At 46.9% G+C, this 25,000-nt stretch overlaps 1 protein-coding gene across 17 annotated transcripts in view; it reads left to right on the top strand.

The window, feature by feature from the left end:
* Nucleotides 1-25,000, top strand: part of LOC135102870 (uncharacterized) — a 53,589-nt gene that overhangs the window by 17,389 nt on the left and 11,200 nt on the right. For 3 of the 17 annotated variants that reach the window (XR_010269841.1, XM_064008516.1, XM_064008531.1), the window contains exons 1-2: nucleotides 544-675; nucleotides 6,332-6,538. The exons of 1 other annotated variant lie outside the window; for it this stretch is intronic. Coding sequence is in view for 5 of the 16 variants with exons in the window: in XM_064008464.1 (XP_063864534.1) it covers nucleotides 24,601-24,858 (258 nt within the window). In the remaining 11 variants the exon portion in view is untranslated. 13 more of the 17 variants (XM_064008464.1, XM_064008480.1, XM_064008473.1 and 10 more) reach the window with 11 other exon arrangements.

The raw sequence follows: 25,000 nt of genomic DNA, 5'->3' as shown, positions 1-25,000 counted from the left end.
GTTCTAGATTTATGTAATTGTGTTGTTAGAGAGAGAGAGAGAGAGAGAGAGAGAGAGAGAGAGAGAGAGAGAGAGAGAGAGAGAGAGAATTATATGGAAAAAGATGCTATAATATTATCTACTCTCGTTATCCCTTACTGGTGAATTATATAGAATTGCATTTTATTTGTTTAGTCTCAATTTGCATGATCTCTTTACTCTCTAGGTGTTTTTTTTTTTTATCATTATTCATTTAGTCTCGTTACCCTTCAGAGCAGAAAAATAAGTAAAGTGCATAATAATTTTTATCGCTTTTGTTTTGTTTTGTTTTGTTTTGTTTTGTTTTATTACTTCATCCTCGTTAGCACTTAATTTGCATAGTCTGTTTACTTCTTAGTGATTTTTCTCTTCATTTAGTCTCGTTATCCCTAAGTGGAAAAATAATAAATGATCTACCTAATGAATTTCACCGGCGTATTCTCTTTCCCTGCTTTTTTTTTCCCCTCATACACGTCAGTTTAATACCTTCACGAGTACCAATATGTAGTATACTAAGAGTTTATACTGATATCTCGACAAAATGAAGGTAGGCGGATGTGATTGGCTGACGGGCGGCGTTTAGTGTCACGTCATCAATCCATTCTCGGGCCAACGGCGGTGGGCGGCGAACGATGAGCACTGGCAGGGTTATGCAAGGTGAGTCTGTGAGCTGCTGTTTCTTGCTTGCGAAGTTACGAGGGACGATGACTGAGTTAGATAGGTAAACGAGTGTGTATGGTTTGTGGTGTCATATTTTGGTCACTGTTTGTGTTGGTAAGGTAAAAGTGATGGACTGGTGTGAGGATAGGTAGGACAGCGGCTGAGTTGGGAAGATGGACAGATGTGTATTGCTTGTTGTGTCTGATTTGTTTCATGGTGCTTTTGTTGGTAAGGTAGGAATCACCATTTGTTTCCTTCCCTCCCTCTCCATATTTTTTTTTTTTTTTTCAGTGGGGGAGAGGGAAATAGCAGCTAATGTGAGGAGGAAACGATCTCTTTATAGTTTGTGCTGTCAAATTTGTATCAATTAATAGTGTATGTATTGGTAAGATTAAGTTAGGTTAGGCAATAGTCATCATTATCCTTCTCTCCTTAGTTCTCCCCCTCCTTTCTCTTCCTCTCCATTACACACAATTACGCTTGTCTCTCCCTCCCTCTTCATTGCTCCCCCTCTCCTGTAATGACCGTTATGCCCAAGGTTGCTCGTTATGACTCAGCACCACTGGAATGATCTTGTCTTTGTCCTTAAGAGTTTACATTACTAAAAGCTTAAGAATGTCGGAGGATGCAGAACGGAACGAGGGAGGGAGGGAGGGAGGGAGGGAGGGGCGGTGTGAGGGAGGGAGGAGTGAAGGTAAGGTGCTTATTGCATGGCCTTGTTTGTTCCTCCTCCTCCTCCTTCCTCCTGACGGTGCAGTGGTGCTCATAGGATCCAGTCTAAGCAGAGGTTGGTGATGATAGGGTCGGGTGGTGATGGTGGATTGAAATAGAGGACAAATTGTGGGATCGATGGTAGGTGGGCGTGGTGGTGATGGTGATGGTTGTTGCGATGGTGGGCGGTGGGGTAGTTATCGTTGAAGTAGTGGTTGTGGTGGTGGTGTGTGTAATGAACTGCTCGTATCCTCCTCCTGTTTACCTCCTGTGTGGTTGTTAGCTAGTTGTGTGAACGAGTGAATGAGCGAGACTTGTGTGAGGCATGAATACGTGTATGAGTGAACGAGCTAGGCTTCAGTCATAAGTGTTAAGTGGAAGTGCGCGGCCTGGCGCCGGGAGATCACCTACCTCCAGCCTTCTGTTCACACCTTCTGTGAATAAACACCTGCACTGTTACCTGCGTTTCCTGTGCCCCTGCTGGTCAAGAGTCGAACATGGCGCAGTGAGTAGGATCAGGACAAGGCTGCAGTGGGTACGGCGCAGAATGGAGAAGCAGTTGGAGGCGCTGGCTGCCCTGCTAGCGCGACAGTCGGAGCAGAGTCAGGCTCGCGAGGAGCGTTTAACCCAGCTGCTGGAGAGAGTGGGGACACAAGCTCCCAGTCGCACCACGGCGAGCAATGAAGGCGAAACCACAGCCCGCAGCACGTCTACCCAGGGCGCGAGGTTCCCGACGTCCGCCACCATCATTCCTCACTTAACGGCGTCAGCATCTTTACGTGAGTTCGACACGTGGCGCCATAAGTTTGAAGGATACGTAACCCTCGCCAGGATAGACTGTCTCTCCCTGGCTGAGCAGAGGGCGGCACTCGCTGCTGTCCTAGACGACGAGTGGACCCGTACACTTCGCTACGGGATAAGCTTACCGAGAGACGCGGAGTTAAGAACCATCCTCGATGCAATGTGTGAGTACCTGCGAAGCCAGCGCAACATCATCATGGATAGAAGAGACTTCTACTCCCGCGTGCAAGAAACGCAAGAAGGTTTTGACGACTTTTTATGTGCTGTAAAGGAAATCGCCAATTTCTGTGACTTTTGCGACCAGTGCATAAACCATCAGCTGCGTGACAGAATTGTCGTTGGGACACGAGACGAAGTGGCTCTGAAACGCATGCTGGAAAACAAGAAACTCACCCTTGAAAACGCCATAGATATTTGCAGAGCATCAGAGAGCGCTAACCAGTGTAGTGCAGTACTAAGGGGCGGCTCTCACTCTTCGAGCCATGGTGTGAACGCTGTCTCGAACTACAGGAAGGGCAGTTTCGGGGGCTCAAGCCCCACGGGCTGTTATCGTTGTGGCAAAGATTGTCGCAGTGACAAAAGGGGATGCCAGGCAATAGATAAAGTGTGTCGTAACTGCGGGAAAAGAGGGCATTTTGCGAGTGTATGTCAGCAGACAGTGAGGAAACGACGAGGAGCTTCGAGGAGTTCCTCAACTGTCTCTCCTCATCGCGGTGCAGGCCCGAGGCGGGGAGCCAGTGCCAGTGTATACCAGCTCTTATCAGGCGTATACACAAAGACGGTGACGGCACGACCTGCGCCCCAGGTGCTCATTACCGCCACACATCCCGCTGGAAGAGACAAGATTACGTGGACTCCTGACTCTGGGGCCGAAACGACCGTTATTGGCCTCGACACGGCAACACTCCTTGGAATCCCGCCCTCCAGCTTGGCGCCCGCTGATGGTGATGGACTTTATGCTGCCGGTAATCACCCCCTCACCTGTGTAGGAACTTTCTCGTCGCACTTGCAACTGGGCGACAGGGAAGCTGAGACTGTTGTGAGCGTGGTGAAGGAGGTGAAGGGGGCGCTGCTTAGCTGGTACGATTCCATCGCTCTCGGAATCCTCCCCGAAGATTTTCCGGCTCAAATCCGACCGCTACGCAGGGAAGAACAGCACACCGGCAACAGCTCCATCAAGTACCCGACCGCCTCGCAGCCACCTCTATCTACGCCCACAGAAGTGATCAGCTGGCCTCATTCCTACGACCCAACGCCACAGCAGCGTGCGGGGCACGCTGCTGCTGTGATCAAGGCCTTTCCCAGCGTCTTCGAAGCAAAGGAAGGTTTACGTGCAATGGCTGGTGGATCCATGGCCATCGAGTTGACAGAGGGATCGACACACTGTGTGCCCGACGCCCTCTCACGTGCTCCAGTACAGGACCCAGTGGAGGAAGAGGATGCTGCTACTTCTGGTGACCTCGACCCTCTCCACTCAGCGGTCATCTCAGCGTTATCTGCCACCAATGAGGACGGCGTCCGCTTAGCACCACTCCAGGATCAGACTGTGGAAATGGTACGTGCCGCAGCAGCAAGAGACGGGGAGTACTGCTTGCTCAAGAACGTCATCATCGAGGGCTTCCCTGATCATTGCCACGACCTCGATCACCGCTTGCGTACGTACTGGCCGGTGCGCAGTCTGCTGGCCGTAGACGACGACCTGGTGGTTTACGGGCCGAGGCTTCTTATTCCTCACAGCCTCCGCCGAGAAACACTAGAGCGACTCCATGACAGTCATCAGGGGATGGAGCGCACCAAGCGACGGGCCCGACAAACGGTGTACTGGCCTGGTATGGACAGAGACGTTGAGAACGTCGTTTCTGGATGCTCACTATGCCGTCCACTCCTACCAAGCCAAGCCAACGAACCTCTCTGGCAGGACACGGACACACCCAGCAGGGTGTTTGAGTCAGTTTCTGCAGACTACTTCCACGCAGCAGGCCGTACATACCTCGTGTATGTAGATCGCTTGTCTGGGTGGCCTCACGTGTCTGCATGCTCACGTCCAGCATCGGCTGATCAGCTCGTTCGTGTCCTTCGGGGTGTGTTCGCCGACACGGGCGTGCCTGTTCTCCTGAGGACTGACGGTGGACCGCAGTTCACTTCTTCATCGGTACGGCGCTTCCTGGCTCGATGGGGGGTGGAGCATCGTGTATCTTCACCTCATTATCCACGCTCCAATGGTCACGCCGAGGCAGCGGTCAAGTCCGTGAAGAAGCTGATCCTCACGACCACACAGCAGGGACACCTGGACGAGGATGCGTTCGCTCGCGGGTTGCTGGAACTGCGCAACACTCCGAGGGCGGAAGGGCGATCACCAGCACAAGTCCTCTTCGGTCATCCTATGAGGTCCTGTGTCCCGGCTCATCATCGCTCATACGCTCAGCAGTGGCAGCGCGCTGCTGATGAGTGCGACGCCAAGGCAGAGCGACTGAGGAAGAAAGCGAAACTTCGCCACGACGCGTCCGCCCGTACTCTTCCTCTCCTGCACCTCGGTGGCCACGTCGACGTTCAAGATCACACGACAGGCCTCTGGGATCGCCTGGGTGTCATCGTGGCTGTTGGGCGAAGGAGAGACTACCTCATCAAGATGGGCAGCGGTCGCGTGATGTGGCGTAATAGAAGACACCTACGCCCACACAGACCTCTTGCTCCCCTTCCTGTCGAGCAGCACACCGCTCATGGCGGTGCAGCGCTTCAGCATCAGGGTCACGAGGAACACCACCATCCCGGCAGCCCGGAGCATCAGGGTAACGGGGTACACCGTGGCCGAGAGCAACCAGAGCGTCGAAGCAGCCGACAGCGTAGGGAGCCGAGACGACTGCAGGTGCGGTGGCACCGTAGCACCTACGATTAGTCGTACGTGTTCATTGTACGCTGTGTTTGTTTTGTGTATATGTACCGTGTTTTCTGTACTTCAATCATTGTAACTTTGTTTCATGTGTTACGGTAGCCATAACAAAGATAAGGAATCTTCCTTATGTCTCGGGGGAGGTGTGTGGTTGTTAGCTAGTTGTGTGAACGAGTGAATGAGCGAGACTTGTGTGAGGCATGAATACGTGTATGAGTGAACGAGCTAGGCTTCAGTCATAAGTGTTAAGTGGAAGTGCGCGGCCTGGCGCCGGGAGATCACCTACCTCCAGCCTTCTGTTCACACCTTCTGTGAATAAACACCTGCACTGTTACCTGCGTTTCCTGTGCCCCTGCTGGTCAAGAGTCGAACACCTCCTTTGTTACGTAAATGTCATGGGCGGTAGAGAGAAAGGCTTTATTGTTGTTAAGACCAATACAGTTTAGAAAGGAAAAAAATTCAATACGTTTACGTCACTCATCTGTCGTTTTCTTTTTTTTTTTTCATTGAGTATTCCTTAAGAGGCGTGTCGTAAATAAGCAGTAATACTGTATTGGTGGTGGTGGTGGTGGTGGTGGTAGTAGCAGTAGTAGTAGTAGTGAAATCAAGACTATTAATGAGGGCGACCCAAAGTCTCAATGGCTATACGTAAACATCACGACTGAAGGGGAAAAATAAGCGTGCCATGCAGTGAAAACCCAATGCATCGCTGTTAGCCGTCACCCCACCACCACCACCACCTCTGCCACCACTACCATCACCACCACCACCTCATCCAAAACCAGTACTCCAGCACCACCACTGGGCTGCTCACCTCAGTGCAGGACGCTGGTCAGGTTCGGTCATCACGGTGGCGTTGGCGGATCCTGGACGGGCTATTTTGGCAGACTGTCGCGGATCTCGATCGTCGCTTGTTTTCTCCTCCACCTGCCACATATTGTATCTAAACAAATACTTCCATCGCTCCCTCGGGAAGTCTGAGCCGGTTATCAAGTCTCGCCGCACCGACACTCGCGAGTAAACGAAGGCAATTTGTGGCCTAAACATGTTTTCTTAACACAAATGAAGGGAGCGACGCGCACGTGTAGACTTAGAAGCCACTTAATTATGTTAAGCGGATTGAGATTGACTTATCTAAGGAAGCCGTGCGACAAGTAGTATTTTACTACCCGAGCTGAAACCTGCTTCTTTACTATAATATGCGCCATCCTGTGTTATTTAGCTAATCCCCAGGCTCCCCCTTTCCAACAGACTGGTCGTGTAAAAAGTGCACTAAAGTAATCCCGAGGCGTGTCCTACCCCGCCGCGCCGCGCAGGTCTGGTGAGGCGGCGAGCGCTGCGTCGGGGCCGTTCTGGGCACTCCTGACGAAAGTGTGAGAGCTTCAGCTTTGTCCGAATCGCCATAATTTTTTGGATGAGGCGCCGCGCCCCTGAGTACGAGCCCTGCACATCTGAAGGGTGAGTACACATGACATGCACGTGCATGACCTTGGCAAGTAAGGGAAGGATGCACGTGGCTGTTTGTTTTATGAATGAGTTGATGCCTTTGGAGTCATAATAGAAAGCTGGAGTGGTCTGCTTGCGCCATACGTCTTGACAGAGTAGGTCAGAGTATTCCCCAGACCTTAATCAGCGAGTAACAAACGTGGGGGCGAAGAGAATAACAGTAGCCATTAACTATGATTACAAGACGACTACCTGAGATATTCGCGGATCAAATTATCATGAGAATATAATTATGCACATCACCTGCAGTAAGACGCCACACTCACAGGTGCGCAGGTCTCCAGGGTAGTCTGATACACTCCCGCATCTGTGTTGTCTTGTCTGAGGCGCCTCCACTGTGCGCCATTCATCTCTGAAGGAAGTGTTATCATCCTGGCGTGAATCACTCCTCGCCCCTGATAAGCAGATTAATGCAGTATTAAGACGAGGTATAATTTCGCTGCACGCTGCTTCTGAATCAACACCCATCAGCCCGTCACTACATATGCACCAGCTCTGGGAATACTCAAGGAACACGCAGGGAGTATCGTGGCCGTCTGAATTAGGCTTTGATGGAGGCAAAAGGAACATCACAGGTACTCACGGGTACTTTATCCTCCCTTGCGGGTTCAGTCTGCAAATGTGCGCCTGGGGAATATTGAAAGAAAGTAAAACACAGGTAACATAAATTAAGAGGTTAACTCGTGTTGCTGGATGAGCTGTGAGATCTTTGCTCGTAATATCGAAGACAGATGCGGAGCACCGCAGCAAAGAGCTACCTGTTTGATGCTTCATTACTCTTGAAGAAGGTGAAAAGTGTTGGCATAAATACAGGAGTTAACGCGTGTGTTCTGCGGTGAGCTGAGAGGTCTGTGCTCGTTCTAATTTCATAGGCTAAAGAGAAGTAAATTACCGAAGCAGAGTCACTTGTCAAACACCTCTGAACTTTGGGTGAACAGCCCTTGACACGAATACAGAAAGTAATTGTTGAACTGCGGATCTTTGCTTGTTTCAGTATTAAAACCTAAAGAGACGAAAGAGCACCTTAGCAAAGAGACACTTGCCTGATACCTCTGTACTCTTCGATAAAGTTAAATAGCAGTAATATGAATTTAACTCCTGTGCTCTGGAGACTTGTTGAAGATTTAAGAGACAAAGTAGAGCACCGCAGCAAAGAGTTAATCGTCTGATGCCGCAATACTCGTGAAAAAAATAAATAAATAAATAAACAGCAGTAAGATAAATAAATGCATTAGTTAACTCGTATTTTCTGAGATGAGCTGAGGGGTCTGCTCGTTGGTGAAGGTAAAGAGACGGGAGTGGAGCATCGCAGCAAAGAACCGCTTGTCTGATGTCTCTGTACTCTTTGATAAAGTTAAACAGTTGTAACATAAATACAGAATTTAACTTGTGTGCTGCGAGCTGAGATGAGAGTCTGCACCAGTTGCTAAAAGCTTAAGAGACAGGATAGAGCACCGTAGCAAAACCCCTGATGCCTCTACACTATTTATAACGTGTAGTGGCGCTCCTGCAGCAATCTATCCTTACCTCGACGTGGGGGCAGCGCATTAGGTCCTAAGAATGCAGCTCCTCCCTCTCAGTATGTCGCATTCCATGATATTTAGATAGCGCCCCTGCAGCACCCCACGGCGTGATGCGCGGCCGCGTGTCCACAGCCAGACGGAAGGAAGCGCCCCGCCAGCACAGGTGTCCGAGGCGCTACACGGCTTTCGTTTGTTTTATTGCCATTGTGCGACATCTGTTGTGGGTGAAGCTGTAAAAATGTCAAGTTACGGTGCGGGCGACGCGGAGGTGATACAAATACAGATTTATAATACAGTGACCTTAGTGCTTAGTGTGTGTAAAAAAAAATAAAAAAAAAAGATAATGGTGATAATAATGATTTACTGCACGTAAGCGCACATTCCGGCAACACTAAAACACTTAAGTATGATAAACTGAAGCACTTCCAAATTATACAACGCTCATCAGTGATTATACCGGAACCATCAATAATTATTAACACGTACATAAATAACCCAAAGATCCACTAATAGCAATGCCTCCACTTGTTAGTCTCATCTCCTCCGCCGCGTCACTAACCACCACAAACGTATTGTCTCTCTGATCCTCCAGAAGCTGTGGCGATCCCTTCCTCACCCTCACCCTCGGCCCTCCAGCTCCATAATACGTAGCTAAGTAACACGTAGCCACAAGGGAGGCGAGTCAATGCAGCCTTCGTATGTTAGAATCCTTTATACAGCAACGCCCAGAATACGGAGATATGTACAACATTTAATAAGTTAATACCTCAGAGTACACTTGCACAAAGTTAATTGAAACGGAAACCGTCTATTTGTGCTTATTTAATCTGTAGTAGTAGTAGTAGTAGTAGAAGTAGTAGTAGTAGTAGTAGTAGTAATAGTAGCAGTAATTGTATAACTTTGCGATATATTAGCATTATGAGCTGAACATGGAAATCCAACATTTATGCTGATTTTAGTAATATCACTAATATTAGTACGATAATTTTGCTGCGTATGTGAGGAAAAAAAAAAAACGGCTGAGATGCGTCAAGGTAGACTGAAATGGCACTGCGCCCACCTCACCATTCCCAGACAGAGTTACGGTTCTCTCCCTCCACTACCACTACGTTTTTTTGCTTGTGTTATCTGCGCCCCGTAAAGTCGCTGCTGATGGGGAGTGAGCGAAGAGATGAAGGCGAGGAGGAGAGAAGCGAGGGAGAGGCGGAAGGAGGGAGGGAGGGAGGGTTGGAAGGGTGAAAGGGAGAAATGGTCTGCTAAATCACGTAATAATCACCCTCGTTCATCTCATCGGTGACTCCATAAAACACGACCAACAATGAAGATGCAAATGACAGAGGATTTGAGTAGACGCGGGGCAGGAGGGGGATGATGTGTATTAGAAGAGCAGCAGCAGGAGGAGCAGGAGGAGGTGGAAGAGGGAAGGAAGGTGATAAGAGAAGCATTTCGGGATTAGAGAACTTTGATGAATGGAATGAGAAATAGTGATGATGATTGAGAGAGAGAGAGAGAGAGAGAGAGAGAGAGAGAGAGAGAGAGAGAGAGAGAGAGAGAGAGAGAGAGAGAGAGAGAGAGAGAGAGAGAGAGACGAAGGAATATATATAATGGTATAAAGATAATAAATAGAAAAATTAATAAAAAGGACAATGAAAAGCGTAGAAAAGTAAAAAAAAAATGAGAAAGGAAGAGAAAACAACATAAATGAATGGGAAGAAGGGTGAAAGGAGAAAAAAAAAATAAGATAGAAAGTGGAGAGAAAAAAAATGAATAAGTAAAACGTAAAAAAAGAAAAGGAAAAAATTTGCGAAGATAAAAAAAAGAGTAAGAATTAAAAAAAAAAGAAAAAAAAAGACGCACTGTAGGTAGCTTCGTAACAGCCGCGCAGATAACCTAAGCTCACCTGTGTTCATATACCTGTCAAGGCACCTGGCGGGAGACTTGCCTGATGTGTCATATTGATCCTTCTGATGCCGCCTTATCTGATGTACCGAGTGTTAGCACCTTGAATCCCCGCCCCCTCTCTCTCTCTCTTTCTCTCTCTCTCTCCCTCTCTCTCTCTCTCTCTGGTAGTGACGATGACTCCTTAAACTGATGGGTGCGAGATTCAGCCGTCCAGCCTTAACCTTGGGCGTTGCTTAGTAGGAGAAGTAGCGCTCCTCCTCATCTTCTTCCGCTGCCTCCTCCTCCTCCTCCTCCTCCTCCTCCTCCTCCTTTTCTTCATTCCTACTTGTAACTTAGCAAGCGTGGATGGCTGTTTGATTGCTTAAGATGGGCGGAGTGGATAGGTATCCTCTCTCTCTCTCTCTCTCTCTCTCTCTCTCTCTCTCTCTCTCTCTCTCTCTCTCTCTCTCTCTCTCTCTCTCTCTCTCTCTCTCTCTCTCTCTCTCTCTCGGTAACTTAACATCATCTATCGTGAATTGCTTAATAAATAACCCTTTGCCAGTCAGTGAGATTTCAAAGTCGTCTGTCAAAAGTTGTGAACCGAAAACTATGGAATTAAAGAGGCGAGGTGGATATGACTAGGTGGTGGTCTTCTTGCTTTTGAAATTTTCCGTTTTCTTTGATGAAGGAGCGTCAGAGCAGCGTTTTCTGTTTTTTTTTTTTTTTTCACTTTCTATTCATCCGTGTATCCGTAATTCAAAGTAGGTTTGTCTAATGTTATATGACATCGTATGAAGAAATCAATGTTTGTTTTAGTTTTTAAAGAGTTTATTTGAATCTGTATCGATCTATTTATGTACGTACTTACTTGCCAGCCTAAAGCAATGTACTTTTCTACCTATCAACTTGTTTCTATCCTACAACTATCCCACATAAACACCCACGCACCGACAGCCATCTCCCCCCAATCCCTCCCCCACACCACACACACGCTCCCAAACAAGGACACTCCATCCCGCCGTGCCTCCCTCGCCCTCATAAGGAGATCGGCAAGATTAGCGGCAGTAATATTTCAGTTCCACGCGACAGAATGAAGGGAAAAGGAGGCAGGGAACCGACCCCTTCTTGACGCCGCCGCTGCCACAGCCGCCGCCACCACCACCACCACCACCACCACCAGTTTTCCTCCCTCCTTTCTCTCGAGTTATCCCTCTTCCTTTCTCCTCTTCCTCTTGGCTTCCTTTCCTCCTCCCACTTTCCCTCCCACTTAGTTATCTCTCCTGTATCATCTGTCTCTTCTACTTCCTTCTCGCATTCTCGCCCACTCCTCCATTATTAATTTAGTCCTCCTTCCTTCTTTCCTTTTTAATTTATTTTATTCTTTCTTCTTTTCTCTCTTTCCTTACTTTCTTTGTTTTATTTTCCTCATTTCTTTCCTACCTCCCCTTTCTTCCCCCTTCTCTCTATCTTTTCTTCGTTCATCCATCATTTCTTTCTTTCTGATTTTCTTCCTTCCATTGTTCCTCCCTCCCTCTCCCCCTCTCCTTCCCTTCCTTCCTTCCTTCCTTCCTTCCTTCCTTCCTTCCTTCCTTCCTTCCTTCTTACCTACTAATTTACTTGCATTTATTTACCTGCCTACCAACATAAAACCACATTACCACCCTCCTCCTCCTCCTCCTCCTCCTCCTCCTCCTCCTCCTCCTCCTCCTCCTCCTCCTCCTCCAGCAGCCTCCATACTCCATCCCTTCACCTGTTTACACTCATCAGATTACTCTTCATGCTGAATTAAGCCCCCTTTTGTGACCCATTGTGCTGGATAGAAGAGGAACCAGCGTGAGCCCCTTGGGAACGCCGCCACGGGGAGTAGATATAAGTGGGGGTAAGATGTAGTGATGGGAGGGGAAGGGGAGGAGGATGGGAGGGATAGTAGTGGTAGGTGTCTTTCCCCAGCCTCATTCTGTATCTCATTGAGGAAGGCATCATTATCTTCCGCTCGCCTGCTCTCGCCTCTTGATCAGACCCGTGATGTGAGGTGGATGAGGCGGTTTGGGGCGGCTTTTTGAAGGGAGGTGTGGTCTGATGGAGATGAGTGGGTGTTCTCTCTCTCTCTCTCTCTCTCTCTCTCTCTCTCTCTCTCTCTCTCTCTCTCTCTCTCTCTCTCTCTCTCTCTCTCTCTCTCTCTCTCTCTGATACTGTAGATAGTTATGGTAAAGTTGTGCATTGTTTGATTAAAATAGCTCACTTGGTGCTTGACTCGTTACTGTTTTGAATTTCTTTGTGATATTCTCTCTCTCTCTCTCTCTCTCTCTCTCTCTCTCTCTCTCTCTCTCTCTCTCTCTCTCTCTCTCTCTCTCTCTCTCTCTCTCTCTCTCTCTCTCTCTCTCAGTTCTTCCTATTTTCTCTTCAAAGTTGTATTATAAGAGAGAGAGAGAGAGAGAGAGAGAGAGAGAGAGAGAGAGAGAGAGAGTGAGTGAGTCTTCCCCCGAGGCTGGTGATTACTGGTTATCGATGAGTCTCCTCCTGAATAATACTGGGCTTTATGGACTGACGACCCTTGCTCACACCACGGCCTTGTACCACCACCACCACCACCACCACCACCACCACCAGTACTACTGTCACTGTAACCGTCATCACCACCACCACCATAACTCCACTGTCTTTACGACCATCACCATCACCATAACCACCACCACCACCCAACTGTCACTATAGCCATCATCACCACAATCACCACCCCACTGCCACTACAACCACCACCACCACCATCACCACTATCTGTATTATCTGTAACGTCTCTAGAATTACCATTTCCATCACCACCATTTTGTACCACCACTACCTTTATCACCACCATCACCACCACTAGGAAACACCACAGCCACCATCACTGCCTATACCTTCACTGGAATCCTCATTACCATCGCCACCGACTTGCACCACCAGAATCTTCACCACCAAGCAATAGAACTAGTATCTCCATCATCTTCCCTCTGCTACCACCGCCATCACCACCACCACAATTGACTATCATTTCCATCACCCCGTCAGGTTAAGATACCCCCAAGAAAAACACTGTAGCAGGAACTAACATGAGTCTGGGTAGCGAAGCGATCACGGCGAGGCAGGATTCGTATCTCGCCCTGATAGAGAGAGCCTGTGTGCTCCTTCTAATCCTCCGAGACTTTTTAAACAACCGCTGCCTGTCAACGCTGAAGATGATACCCCACTGAGCGCTTGCAAGTCTTTACTGTAAACACACACTGCGGTCTTCAAGGTGCGCCACGTACGTAAGGGTTATACCAGTAGTCAGGTGAAAGGACGGTCATGTTAGTATACGCGGCCTGCTTAGATTAACCTTACAGGGACGGGGGTTTTTTTTCTTTCCTTGTTTTTTTTTTCGGGTGGTGGTGGGTTATGGATGATGATGGTGGTGGTGGTGGTGGTGGTGGTGGTGGTGGTGGGTGATGTGGAGGGTATTAGTGGTGGTGGTCGGTCGTGGTTATGGGTGTGGTAGCATAGTGAGGTGGTAATGGTAGTGGTGGTGGGAGTAGTGGTCAGTGGGTTATGGGTGTGGTGGTGGTGGTGGTGGTTATGGTGGTGAATGGGTCGTAGCGGGTCGTTCTTGTGCGTCTAGTCCGGATGGAGTCTGGCCTGGACGGAGCCCCACCCTGCGAAGTATTCCCGGCCTGGTCGTGGCTGAAGTGCAAGTATTCCGGGCACAAATATTACGAATATCACCCACGTAACATTCCCTCATTCCTCTCCCTCTCTCTCCCTTATCCCACCACTACCACCACCACCACTACCACCACCTAAGCTAATCTTGAGTATTTTTCGAGTTCATTCTAGCAGAGAGATGTGTTTAAGGCATCCGGCGGCCATTGTGTCGGGCATTCTTGTTTTTGTTGTTGAAAAGTATCATGGTGGATGCCCGCGGACCAACCAAGCGACTCCCACTCCTAATGTGGACATCTCCATCCCTGGTATCCGTGACGGTCGGTGGCTGGCAGGCGGTCGTGAACCACTGCAAGGCTGAGGAACGCCGAAGGGAAGGCGAGGATGTGGGAAAGGAAGGAGACGTGGCGGGGAGGAGAGAAGGAGAACTGGCGGGGACGAGAGGAGTAGTAGGAAGGGAAGGAGAAGTGACAGGGAAGAGAGGAGTAAGAAGGGAATATAAAAGTAAGAGAATAGAGACGAAATATGGAGAAAGTAGGGAAGGAAGGGGAAGATGACGGTAAGGGGGAGAGGTGACTGGAAGAACTAAAGAAGGGAAGGAAAGGGAAAAATAAGGATAAGAGAGAAGTGACGAGGAGAAACTTAAGAGACTGCACGGAGAATCAAGGGAAGGAGGAAAGGGAAAGGTAAGGATAAGTATGCAAGAAATGGAGGAGAGATGATAAGGAGAAGAAAGTAAAGGAACAGAGTGTTAGAAAAGAGAGAAAGAAGAGGTGGTGGGAAGAAAGGAAGGACAGAAGAATGTTGAAAGGAGAGGAAGGAAGAAGCAAGTGAGGGAGGAGAGATGACGGGAAGAAGAGAGAAAGAGGTTAGAAAATGTAAAGATAAGAGTTGATAAACATGTTAAAGAAAAAAAAAAGAAAAAGATGGTTAGATAGATAGATAGATAGTTTTGCAATGTAGCAGAGGGGAAAATGTAACATAATTGGTAGAATGAGAAGGAATGTGAAGTATGAAGTGCGAAGGAGGGAAGTAATTAGAAGACGAAGAGAGGGCGAGCGAGGGAAGGAAAGAAAACAAATTGGGAAGAGAATAGGAAGGATGAACGGAGAAGAGCAGGAACGGAGATTGGAAAGGGGAAAAAAGTGATGAAAGGGGAAAGATGAAGTGAAGATATTTTTGGCGAGAGAGAGAGAGAGAGAGAGAGAGAGAGAGAGAGAGAGAGAGAGAGAGAGAGAGAGAGAGAGAGAAAAGATAATGGAAGTACGATCAAGTGAGAAGAGAAAAAGTAAGAAGAAAGGAGAAGAGAAGTAGGAGAATGATATCAATAAGAATAAAATGATAAATAAGAAAGTAAAGAAGACGAAAAGTAGAGATGAGATAAGGAAGAACAGAGCATCGTGTAGGGAGGATAAGAAAGTGAAGGAAGAGGAGAGAGAGAGAGAGAGAGAGGCCACCCTTTCTTCCACCACCACCACCACCCTTGACGTCCACACCCACCCACTCCTCATCCACCTTAACGAGCTCGGGTTAATTAACATCCAAGTAGTAAGTCACCTGTGCATCTCTTACATTACCCCAGGTGAAGCCGCCCCTCCCTCCCTTCCACCCTCCACCCTTCCTGCCCTTTCCTTTCCCTTCCTCCATTCCTCCCCTCTTTCACCTCCGTCACCTTCCTCAGGACATCCTTCCCATCACACCACCCTCCTCTCTATATCACGCCCTTCCTCTTCCATCTCCCTTCTAGACTTCCCTTTCCTTACCTCCCTTACCTCCCCATCACCCGCATCACCCCTCCCCCCATCTTGCACCACCCTGGGAAACGATCCAATTACACCTGGGCTGATTGAAACTAATTGGGCAATAGCGCTCCCACCTGGACGCCGGGCGATCACTCACGCACGCCAACACATCGTTTATTACTAGTTCATTAACCAGCAGACCCACCCAGTTTGTTTGCTGAGAGGTTATGAGTCTATTTTAGTCAGCTTAAGAGGCCGCTGCGGGGGGGCGACTCAGGCGGTGGCTGGCATTACCATTCCTCCTCCTACTCCTCCTCCTCCTCCTCCTCCTCCTCCTCCTCCTCCTCCTCCTCCTCCTCCTCCTCCTCCTCCTCCTCCTCATCGTACTGGTTCTCGCTTTCCAGATCATAAAGACGTTTTGGAGACACTCAGAAGGCCAAGGGCAGGGGGGATGTTAGAAAGATGCCTCTTCCTCCTCCTCTTCCCCTCCTCGTCCTCCTCATTTTTTTTTTTTTTTTCGCTCTCTCTCCAGGAACATATAGACGTTTTGGAGACACTCTCAAGGACAGGCGCGGGTAGGATGGCAGGTAGAATGGAAGGATGGTGCCACCTGTGATGCTGCTTCATCCCTCCATCTCCTTCCCTCTCTCTCTCTCTCTCTCTCTCTCTCTCTCTCTCTCTCTCTCTCTCTCTCTCTCTCTCTCTCTCTCTCTCTCTCTCTCTCTCTCTCTCCCCCTTCCACCCTCACCCGTCGTTCAGAAGAGGATTTAAGTGTGATTCGTGATGGTGATTGTTGCCTCGTATCTCCCTTTGCTCTGTTGTGTGAGTATATAGACTCGCTTCTTTATTAAATTAGTTCTTATTTATTTATTTTTTTTTATTTCTCTATCGATGTGTGCACCTGGAGTTTTATTCAGTTTTTATTTATCTTTTTTTTTTTTATCTATGCCATTCAGTGTTGCGTGTATCTTCCTTGGGTGTTCGTTTATTTATATTTCTGTTAGTGTCGTCGTTGTTGTTGTTGTTGTTGTTGTTTTGAGGTATTTATTGTTATTTATTTAAATAAGTTGATGTGCGTGCAGTTGAATCGATGGATACTTTGGTAGATGGCCAGCTAGATAAGTAGATATTCACCAGGTAGATAGATACAAATGCAGGTACAAAAAAGAAGAAGAGGAGTTAGATCAATAAAGATAGACAAGATATAGACAGTTTAGTAGATAAAATAGATAAATGTATAATATGCAGATAAACTGACATGTAGTTTTATAAATAGATGGATGGAGAAGCAAATGGCGAGAGGAACCAAATATAGATCGATAAGTAGATAGATGAGTAGACAGGTAGGAAGATGCAGGTGAGTGAGTAAGTCAGTAATTGTAGTTCCGTCTATTTGTTTTGTTTTTTTCTTTTCTTTCTCTATCGCTTTATTTCATCTTTCTTAACTTCACCAATGTGTTTTTTTTTTCTTTTTTTTTCCATACGTCTTTTGTGTTTTCATTCCCACGTGTAAATATTGCACTGTGAACTTGTTTGAATCAGTGGCTCAGTATAGACAACGAGATGATGATATAACGCCGTCAATTCCGTGGACTCTTTCTTTCTCTTTTTATTTTCTCTCTCTCTCTCTCTCTCTCTCTCTCTCTCTCTCTCTCTCTCTCTCTCTCTCTCTCTCTCTCTCTCTCTCTCTCTCTCTCTCTCTCTCTCTCTCTCTCTCTTTCTCATTTGTTTCTTATATTTACTACTTTTCCATTCAGTTCATTTTTCTTTTTTAATCTCCCTCTTTTTTTTTCTTTTCTTTTCTCTTCACTTGGTTCTCTTTCTGTATGTCACACGCTAATCGTCAGTCATTTCAGAGACGCGTGATGGAATGCAGTACCTTGCTCTTCTTCCGTTTTTATGGGATCGTAATAAACTAGTTATGTCCCCCCCCTCTCTCTCTCTCTCTCTCTCTCTCTCTCTCTCTCTCTCTCTCTCAATGGTAATAATGTTAATGAATTCCACATAACGATCAATATAAGAGGATACCAGAGTGCTTCCGTGAGTGATGAGTTGGAACAGAGCGGGAAGATTCAGTAAAGAATTCCAGACAGACCAGGAGAGAGGCAGCGTGGATACGAGCGCTTATTAGGGAACTGAGACAGCCTTCCCAGACTATTCTTTATAAGCTCTAGTGGAAATTACCGTGGTTGTAATGTGCTGTTGATTTTGGTGGTGGTGGTGGTGGTGGTGGTTTTGTTGTTGTTGTTGTTGTTGTTGTTGTTTTATTATTATTATTGTTAATTATTATTATTTTATTATTATTATTATTATTATTATTATTATTATTATTATTATTATTATTATTATTATTATTATTATTATTATTTTTATTATGCTTCCTTTTAGTAACACAGTGACAACTTAACAAGGATTCCACACGCACGCGCGCGCGCGCACACACAAGTATAAAGCAGAGAGAGAGAGAGAGAGAAAGAGAGAGAGAGAGAGACCAGTATCATCCTATCCTCCAGGCGTTTTCTTTTTGTTCTGTAGCTGTCAACTTTTTTCTTTTTTTTTCCTTTTCCTTTTTTATCTCACCGTGCAGTGTAAACTTTGCTTCCTCCACCCCTCCCTCCTTCCTCGCCCCTTGATTTCTCTCTCTCTCTCTCTCTCTCTCTCTCTCTCTCTCTCTCTCTCTCTCTCTCTCTCTCTCTCTCTCTCTCTCTCTCTCTCTCTCTCTCTCTCTCATTTGCTCCACCCGTTTCTACTCATCATCCTCATCTTTCTTCTATTTTTTTCTTTTCTCCCTCGTCCTCCTTGCCCATGCCTTTTTTTTTTCTCTCCTTACTATTATTATTATTATTATTTTTTATTGTTATTCATCTTCAAGACCTCCTCCTCCTCCTCCTCTTCCTCCTCCTCCAGGACTTCCAAGATGTTTGTTTAGGCATTGTAACATTTATCAGATTATTTTTTACACCAATATGTCAGCGCTGTCAGAAGGTTGTCCCTCTGTCCCTCTTGCTTGTGATGTGTGCTGCAAATCCTTCTTGTATTGTGGTAATTATGATGGTAATGATAAAAATAACTCTAGTAATAGTAATCGTGATACACCATTGTCTTGTAATGTCCAATCATAAAAGAATCCTTCCGTTTAATCCTCCAAAAATAACAGTAATGATGGTTTAAGTGATCTCTTGCTAATTTTGCAGACTTCCTTCTCTCTCCTTTTTTTTTTTTTTTGTGCTCTTAACCAATCCTCTTCACTCGTAAAAAGAACGAAATAAATATATGACGAAGCTTCCTCATAACCTTCCTTAAACTTGCATCGAAAAACAAGAAAAAAAAAGAAACACACATACACACACACACACACACACACACACACACACACACACACACACACACACACACACACACACACACACACACACACACACACCTCATCCCGCGGTAAAGTAAACCCACATCAACCTAATCTTAATGGACTTCGAAACCCTTACGAAAAAAAAAAAAAAAAATCACATCTCCCCAAACGAGCATTACTTAGCGCGAGATAGAAGGAGTGTTATAAGCAGCATCGGTAACACCTTCGCCCCGAGGCTCCCATCACCTGCGTGTTTCACCTTCCTAAACGCTGCCTCGGATCACCACTCCTAATACCTCCTAAGTGTGGCCTCCTACCCCTTAGCTAAGATAGGAAGAGTGTGTGTTAGCCTTACCTCTCTCGTGTGTTGTGTGTGTGTAGTGTTTAGTGTTGCAGCCTCCTGGTCATCCCGAGGCGCCGCTATCTGGATCACTATCGCTGTTATCTAGGAGGTGGTGAATCCAGCGAGGAGAGTAACCATTACTCTCACTGGGCAAACTTCCTCAAGAGCTGATAATGGTAGCGTATTAGACCACCCAGCCCTCAGCAGGGAGCGGCCCGCCCTGCCCGGTAATCATTCTGGCCGCGGGACGATCTGAGGAGTTGTTAAGTAAATAAGATTACAGGGATGCGTGCCTTTCACTCTGCTGTGCGAGGAACTAATAACCGTCAGGTGTGTGTGTGTGTGTGTGTGTGTGTGTGTGTGTGTGTGTGTGTGTCTCTCTCTCTCTCTCTCTCTCTCTCTCTCTCTCTCTCCTCTCTCTCTCTCTCTCTCTCTCTCTCTCTCTCTCTCTCACACACACACACACACACACACACACACACACACACACACACACACACACACACACACACACACACACACACACACACACACACACACACACACACACACACACACACACACTCTCTCTCTCTCTCTCTCTCTCTCTCTCTCACACACACACACACACACACACACACACACACACACACACACACACACACACACACACACACTGAAAAACAATCTTTAACGAGCACAACTCCAAACAACAACAACAACAACAACAATAACAACAATCACAAAAAAATAAAAATAAAAAAAAGGTCTGGGGGAAAAAGAAGCTTCGCGTGTCAGTAAGTATAAGTAAACAAACCAACAGCAAACAGTAAACAGAATAGCGAGGCCGAGGAGCGGTGTGCGTGGAGCCAGCCGATATCTTACCATTTAGTCTGGCGGCGGTAATGGGCTAATGAGGGCGTGGAAATGACTCCAACTACTGCAACCATTTTTTTACTCCCAGCACTGTTGAGGCGAAGGAGGGAGAAGGAAAAGAGAGAGAGAGAGAGAGAGGGGAGGGAGGGAGGGAGGGAAGGAAGGAGGAAGAGAAGGGGGAAGGCATGTGATCGTCTGCCAGCTGTGAAAGGAGGAAGAAGAGGAGGTAGAGGAGAAGGAGGAAGGGGTGAGGCAGCAGCGGCGCCCAAGGGAGGGAGATATTGGTTAATTAGTTTAAATGATCCGCGCTGTAATTGAGTCAGGTATGGGGGAGTCTGTTGCCATACACCTCTGCCCGTCTGTCTGTCTGTCTGTCTGTCTTGGGGGTGTCAGAGGGATGGGATATGGACGTGTGTGTGTGTGTGTGTGTGTGTGCTAGAGGGCAGTGAGCGTGCGGCGAGGAGTCTTGTTGGTCTGCTATCGCCTCCCTGGTTGTAGAACTTTAGTGTTGATAATCATGTGACTGGCGCAGAGAGAGGGAGAGGGAGAAGGAGAAAGACTCGTGTAGTTTATAAGGGCAGGAGGGAGAAAGGGAGAGAAATAGTAGGCAGAACACATATAGTATACTTAGAAAACAAACCAAAGTATGTAGGGCGTAAGAGAGAGAGAGAGAGAGAGAGAGAGAGAGAGACGGACGGGCCACCACACATCATCCTAATCCATTTTGGACGTCGGCACTCGCTGGACGTTACATTATCAGCGGCGGGGAGAGAGTCTTGCGCCCTGTGAGGCATGACGTCTGATACGGTGCCAGCGGGACCCCGGACGACCCGCGCCACGCAATAAATGATACTATTATGCCTCCACGCCGCTCCGTAATATATGAAATTTCCCACTGGTGGCCTCTGGTGTCCCTGCAGGAGGTCCCCACTCAGCCAGCCAGCCCCTTATACCCCAATGATGCCTCTTCACCACCACCACTGCCGCCTTCTCCGCTGCAACCTTTTCTTCAGCCGTCAAGGAGCCCCGGGTTTCCTCGACCTCTCGCGGCCCCAGTTCGATCCCGCTTATCTTCCCTTCACCTTCTCTACTCTCCTCTTCTCTCCTCATCGTGCATACCTAAATCAGTAGCCTCTCTTCCTCCCTCTCCCTCTCTCGTCTCCCCTAGCCCCATCCAAGCCTCCAGCCCCGTAAGTGAATGGAATCGCCGGTACGCCCTACACGCCTGGTTCCCACACACCTGCACCACACACCTGCGCTACACGGCATGCAGGCAGCTCACCTCAATCAAGTCCTCAGGCTAGACAGACGTAGACTCGATATGAAGCGCATAATGAGGAGTGAAGGGTAGTTTTTTTTTTTTTTTTTCTTTGTTCCGTAGCACTTCACACATTCCAGCAGTGAGGTGCGGAGGGCGTCTTTGGTTTTTAATACTCTTACTGGTTTGCTTATCGTGTGTTAACGTTTGAAGGATTGTAAAAGAAAAAAAAATTGTCGACGTAGGCACGGAAAATAGAATAAGATGGTTATTTTGTTATTTAAAAGCTGCTGAAATATTTGAAAGATTGATACAAAATAAAAAGTTAAAAGAGGTAATATGGAGATACCCTACTAATTTCCAGACACTAATTATGAATTTCTGTGTAAAAATTTGTTTTTTTTATCATTCATTACCTACACAATGAGGGAATTGGCGATTAAATTAAAGAACTGAATAAATCTAAACCCAATCTAACCCACGGATAAAAAAGCTAATGTCATTTCACAGTATTTTTAAATAGAAGCTGTAAGTGATTATGGGAAAGTTTATCAAGCAGTAAAAGAGTTGATAAGTACACCAGAAATTATATAGTCCGTCCTTGATTCCTTCGTGTTGCGTTTCAAATTTAGCTTCGTGTCGGAAAAAAATATAAAACTTACTTCCATACAGCTCATTCTTTTCATTTTAAGCGTCAATTGCATTCCGTTCATGATTAGCACTCCAAAAATTACCTAGTCCATCCTTGATTTCATCCTGTTGTGTTTCAGCCTTAGCATCGTGTCGGAAAAATATAAAACTTGCTTCCACACGACTCCTCCTCCATTGTAAGCACCCGTTGCATTCCGTTCATGTACTAGCAATGGATGACTTATAGATTCTGAAGGGACAAGATTGCAGTAGAATAGAATAGACTTCCTGGGTATAATCAATGCCTGTGGTTTAGTATATGTGATTAAGTTAATGACAAAAGCTCCGGTTGTTCCTGGAGGCGCGCCTGTACATCACCTGCAAACAGTTATTAGTTAGGTAGATAAGCTCTGCGCATCGACCCTGATCTGATCCACTCCTCGGGTTGGCTGCGTCAGGTTAATTATAAAGGGAGAGAGAGAGAGAGAGAGAGAGAGAGAGAGAGAGAGAGAGAGAGAGAGAGAGAGAGAGAGAGAGAGAGGAGCCAGACACAAATGCATGTCAAGTTAGAAAAAACGATAATTTTCCAACACAAGTAAGGTGAGTTTTGAGGAGTGTCCCGTCACGTGTCGCCGCCAAAGTGTCTACTCCTCGCTCCTCTGCTCCTCGGGTTCTCGCTCTGGGCTGAAAATTGCACGTTTCTTCTTTACTATTTCGCCTGAGTGATTAGCTCGTCCCTCACCGCCAGCATGTTTGTGTGCGAGTCTTTCCGCGCCACGGTGACACATACAAGGGAGGCGTCGCGATGTTACCTACACTTCCTTGGCTATTTTGATGAAGTATATGCATTTTTTTTTTTTTTTTTTTTTTTTTTTTGGTATTTCTCTTCTTTTTTCTGTCAAGCTGTTTTTATCCGTCTTTCGGTGCGTTTCTCTCTCTCTCTCTCTCTCTCTCTCTCTCTCTCTCTCTCTCTCTCTCTCTCTCTCTCTCTCTCTCTCTCTCTCTCTCTCTCTCTCTCTCTCTCTCTCTCTCTCTCAAGTTTCTGACGGAGCGTACTGGACAGAAGATTATATTGAGCTACGTATGAAATATCTGGTGTATGTACATAAGGGTTTTTTTATTATTTATTTTCTACCAATTTTAGGAGCCCGTGTGAGGCATTATTCATATTTTAAGAATGCGTAATGATAAGCTGTACATTTTTTGTGCGTTCTTAAATTGTACGTGTATTAGTACTTCTTACGGCAGATTTGGACTTTGATGGGCTTGCTTCCTTTTAAAAGATGAGCTATTTTCTTTCCAATTTCTATGAGTTGTGGACGAAGGCACCAGTGATTTGTTTCCATACGTGGACGGGACGGGGAGGAGGAGGAGGAAGAGGAGGAGGAGGAAGGGGATAAGGAAGAAGTAGAAGAGCCAGAACAAGAATAAGAACAATGAAGGATGAGGAGGAGCAGCAGGAGCAAAACTAGAAGATACAAAGAAATATCGAAAAACGAAGAGAAGTTACACAGACGGACACGAAAACAAAAAAATGCTAAGAAAGAAAGAAACGAAGAAATAAGTGAAGATAAAGAAAAAAATAAGAAAAACAGTTATAGAGAAGAACAAAGGAGAGAGCAAGAGAGAGAGAGAGAGAGGGAGAGAGAGAGAGAGAGAGAGAGAGAGAGAGAGAGAGAGAGAGAGAGAGAGAGAGAGAGAGAGAGAGAATTAGAAACTGAAAAAAATAAGCAAAAAAAAAAAAACAATGAATAAGAACAAAAAGCATGGAGCCGCCAGAGCGCACCCGCCCCTTGCTAAGCACTTCTTGACCTTCTCTCGCGCGATCCGTATAATTACCTCATGGTCTCGACCCGCTACCGACTCCAGCATTATAGTATCGCGCACCGCAAGCCACTCCTACCCAGACTGCGGGCGAGCGAGGAAGGGAGGGAGAGAGGGAGGGAGGGACGGACGGAGGGACGCACAGAAAGGCGGAGGAGTAGTAGGAAGGGAGGAAAAAGGAGATACGGAGCTGCTTTGCATATAATGGTTTGGCAGGTCTTGAATTTTACTCAATAAAGAATCATCACTTATTTAAATCAAGGAACACGTGGCTTCACATCACTGCTGCTCCACCCCTCTCTCAGGTTCCTGTTGTTTCTTCCCTCCCACCCCCATCCACTCTCCTACACCCTCCCTCCTTTCATCTCAGCTCCACCACCACCAACACATCGTACAACTTAACTACACATCGTCTTTGTCTCTTTCTTTACGAGCTCCCTTTATTTTTCTTATTTTCCCTTTTTCTCCGTTTCCTATTTTCTTTTCAGATTTAGAATGTTTCTTTTTTTCCTGTCTTTTCTTGATTTTGTCATTTGTCATCTTTTCTTTTTTTTTTTTTCTTTTTTTTTGACCTCTTTCCTTCACCGGCATTAATAGATAAGTGTGTGTGTGTGGCTAGCGGACCCGGTGGCTGGTGGTGGTGATGGTGGTGATGTGGTAGCATGTTCATAATGGTGTTTTGGAGTGCATCACCTCCTTATGATGATGCAGATAGCGTGGTCGAGCTGCACGTAATGATGTTGCCTCTACACACAGCGAGTCCTGGTGTCCATGAGGCTTGCTGCCGCTCCAGGTGCTGCTTGATGAGCGTTGTAGGACCGGAGTGACGCTGAAATGTTGTATTGCGCGTAAGAGGATTTCGTTTATACTGCTGGTAATGTGGTGATGGTGGTGGTAGTAGTGATGAAGAGGAGGATCGAATAAAGCAGTCATGTGTGAAAGAATTAATACTTTATTCGACACAGTGGAGGCTGCAGTGTTTTCTTTGACAGTAAACAAATGGTATCCAATCTGCTCTCTCCCGCCGCACTCGTTCCCTCTCCTCCCCCGCGCGACAAGTTTCCTGGGCCTGTGTACGTGCGGAGCCGCAGCAGCAGCAGCAGGAGGGAGTCTGGGTGTGATCGGGTCCGCGGGTGGCGGTGACAGGGCGGCAGCAGCTGGCCGGCCTGGGGTGATGGCAGACCGCAAGGTATTATTCTCGTGCAACAAACGCGCTCCGAAATTTATGCTGTCATTACTTCTTATTAAATAAAGACTGCTTCATTCACGGAGCAGAAAGTACCGCGAAAAGATTTATGCGCTTATACGCGTATCGCGGCGGAGGGACGCGG

The sequence above is a fragment of the Scylla paramamosain genome, chromosome 1, assembly GCF_035594125.1.
Source record: "Scylla paramamosain isolate STU-SP2022 chromosome 1, ASM3559412v1, whole genome shotgun sequence".
In the NCBI taxonomy this organism is placed as follows: domain Eukaryota; kingdom Metazoa; phylum Arthropoda; class Malacostraca; order Decapoda; family Portunidae; genus Scylla; species Scylla paramamosain.
Note: the sequence above shows the minus strand (reverse complement) of the source record. Positions and strands in the feature narration are given on the sequence as shown.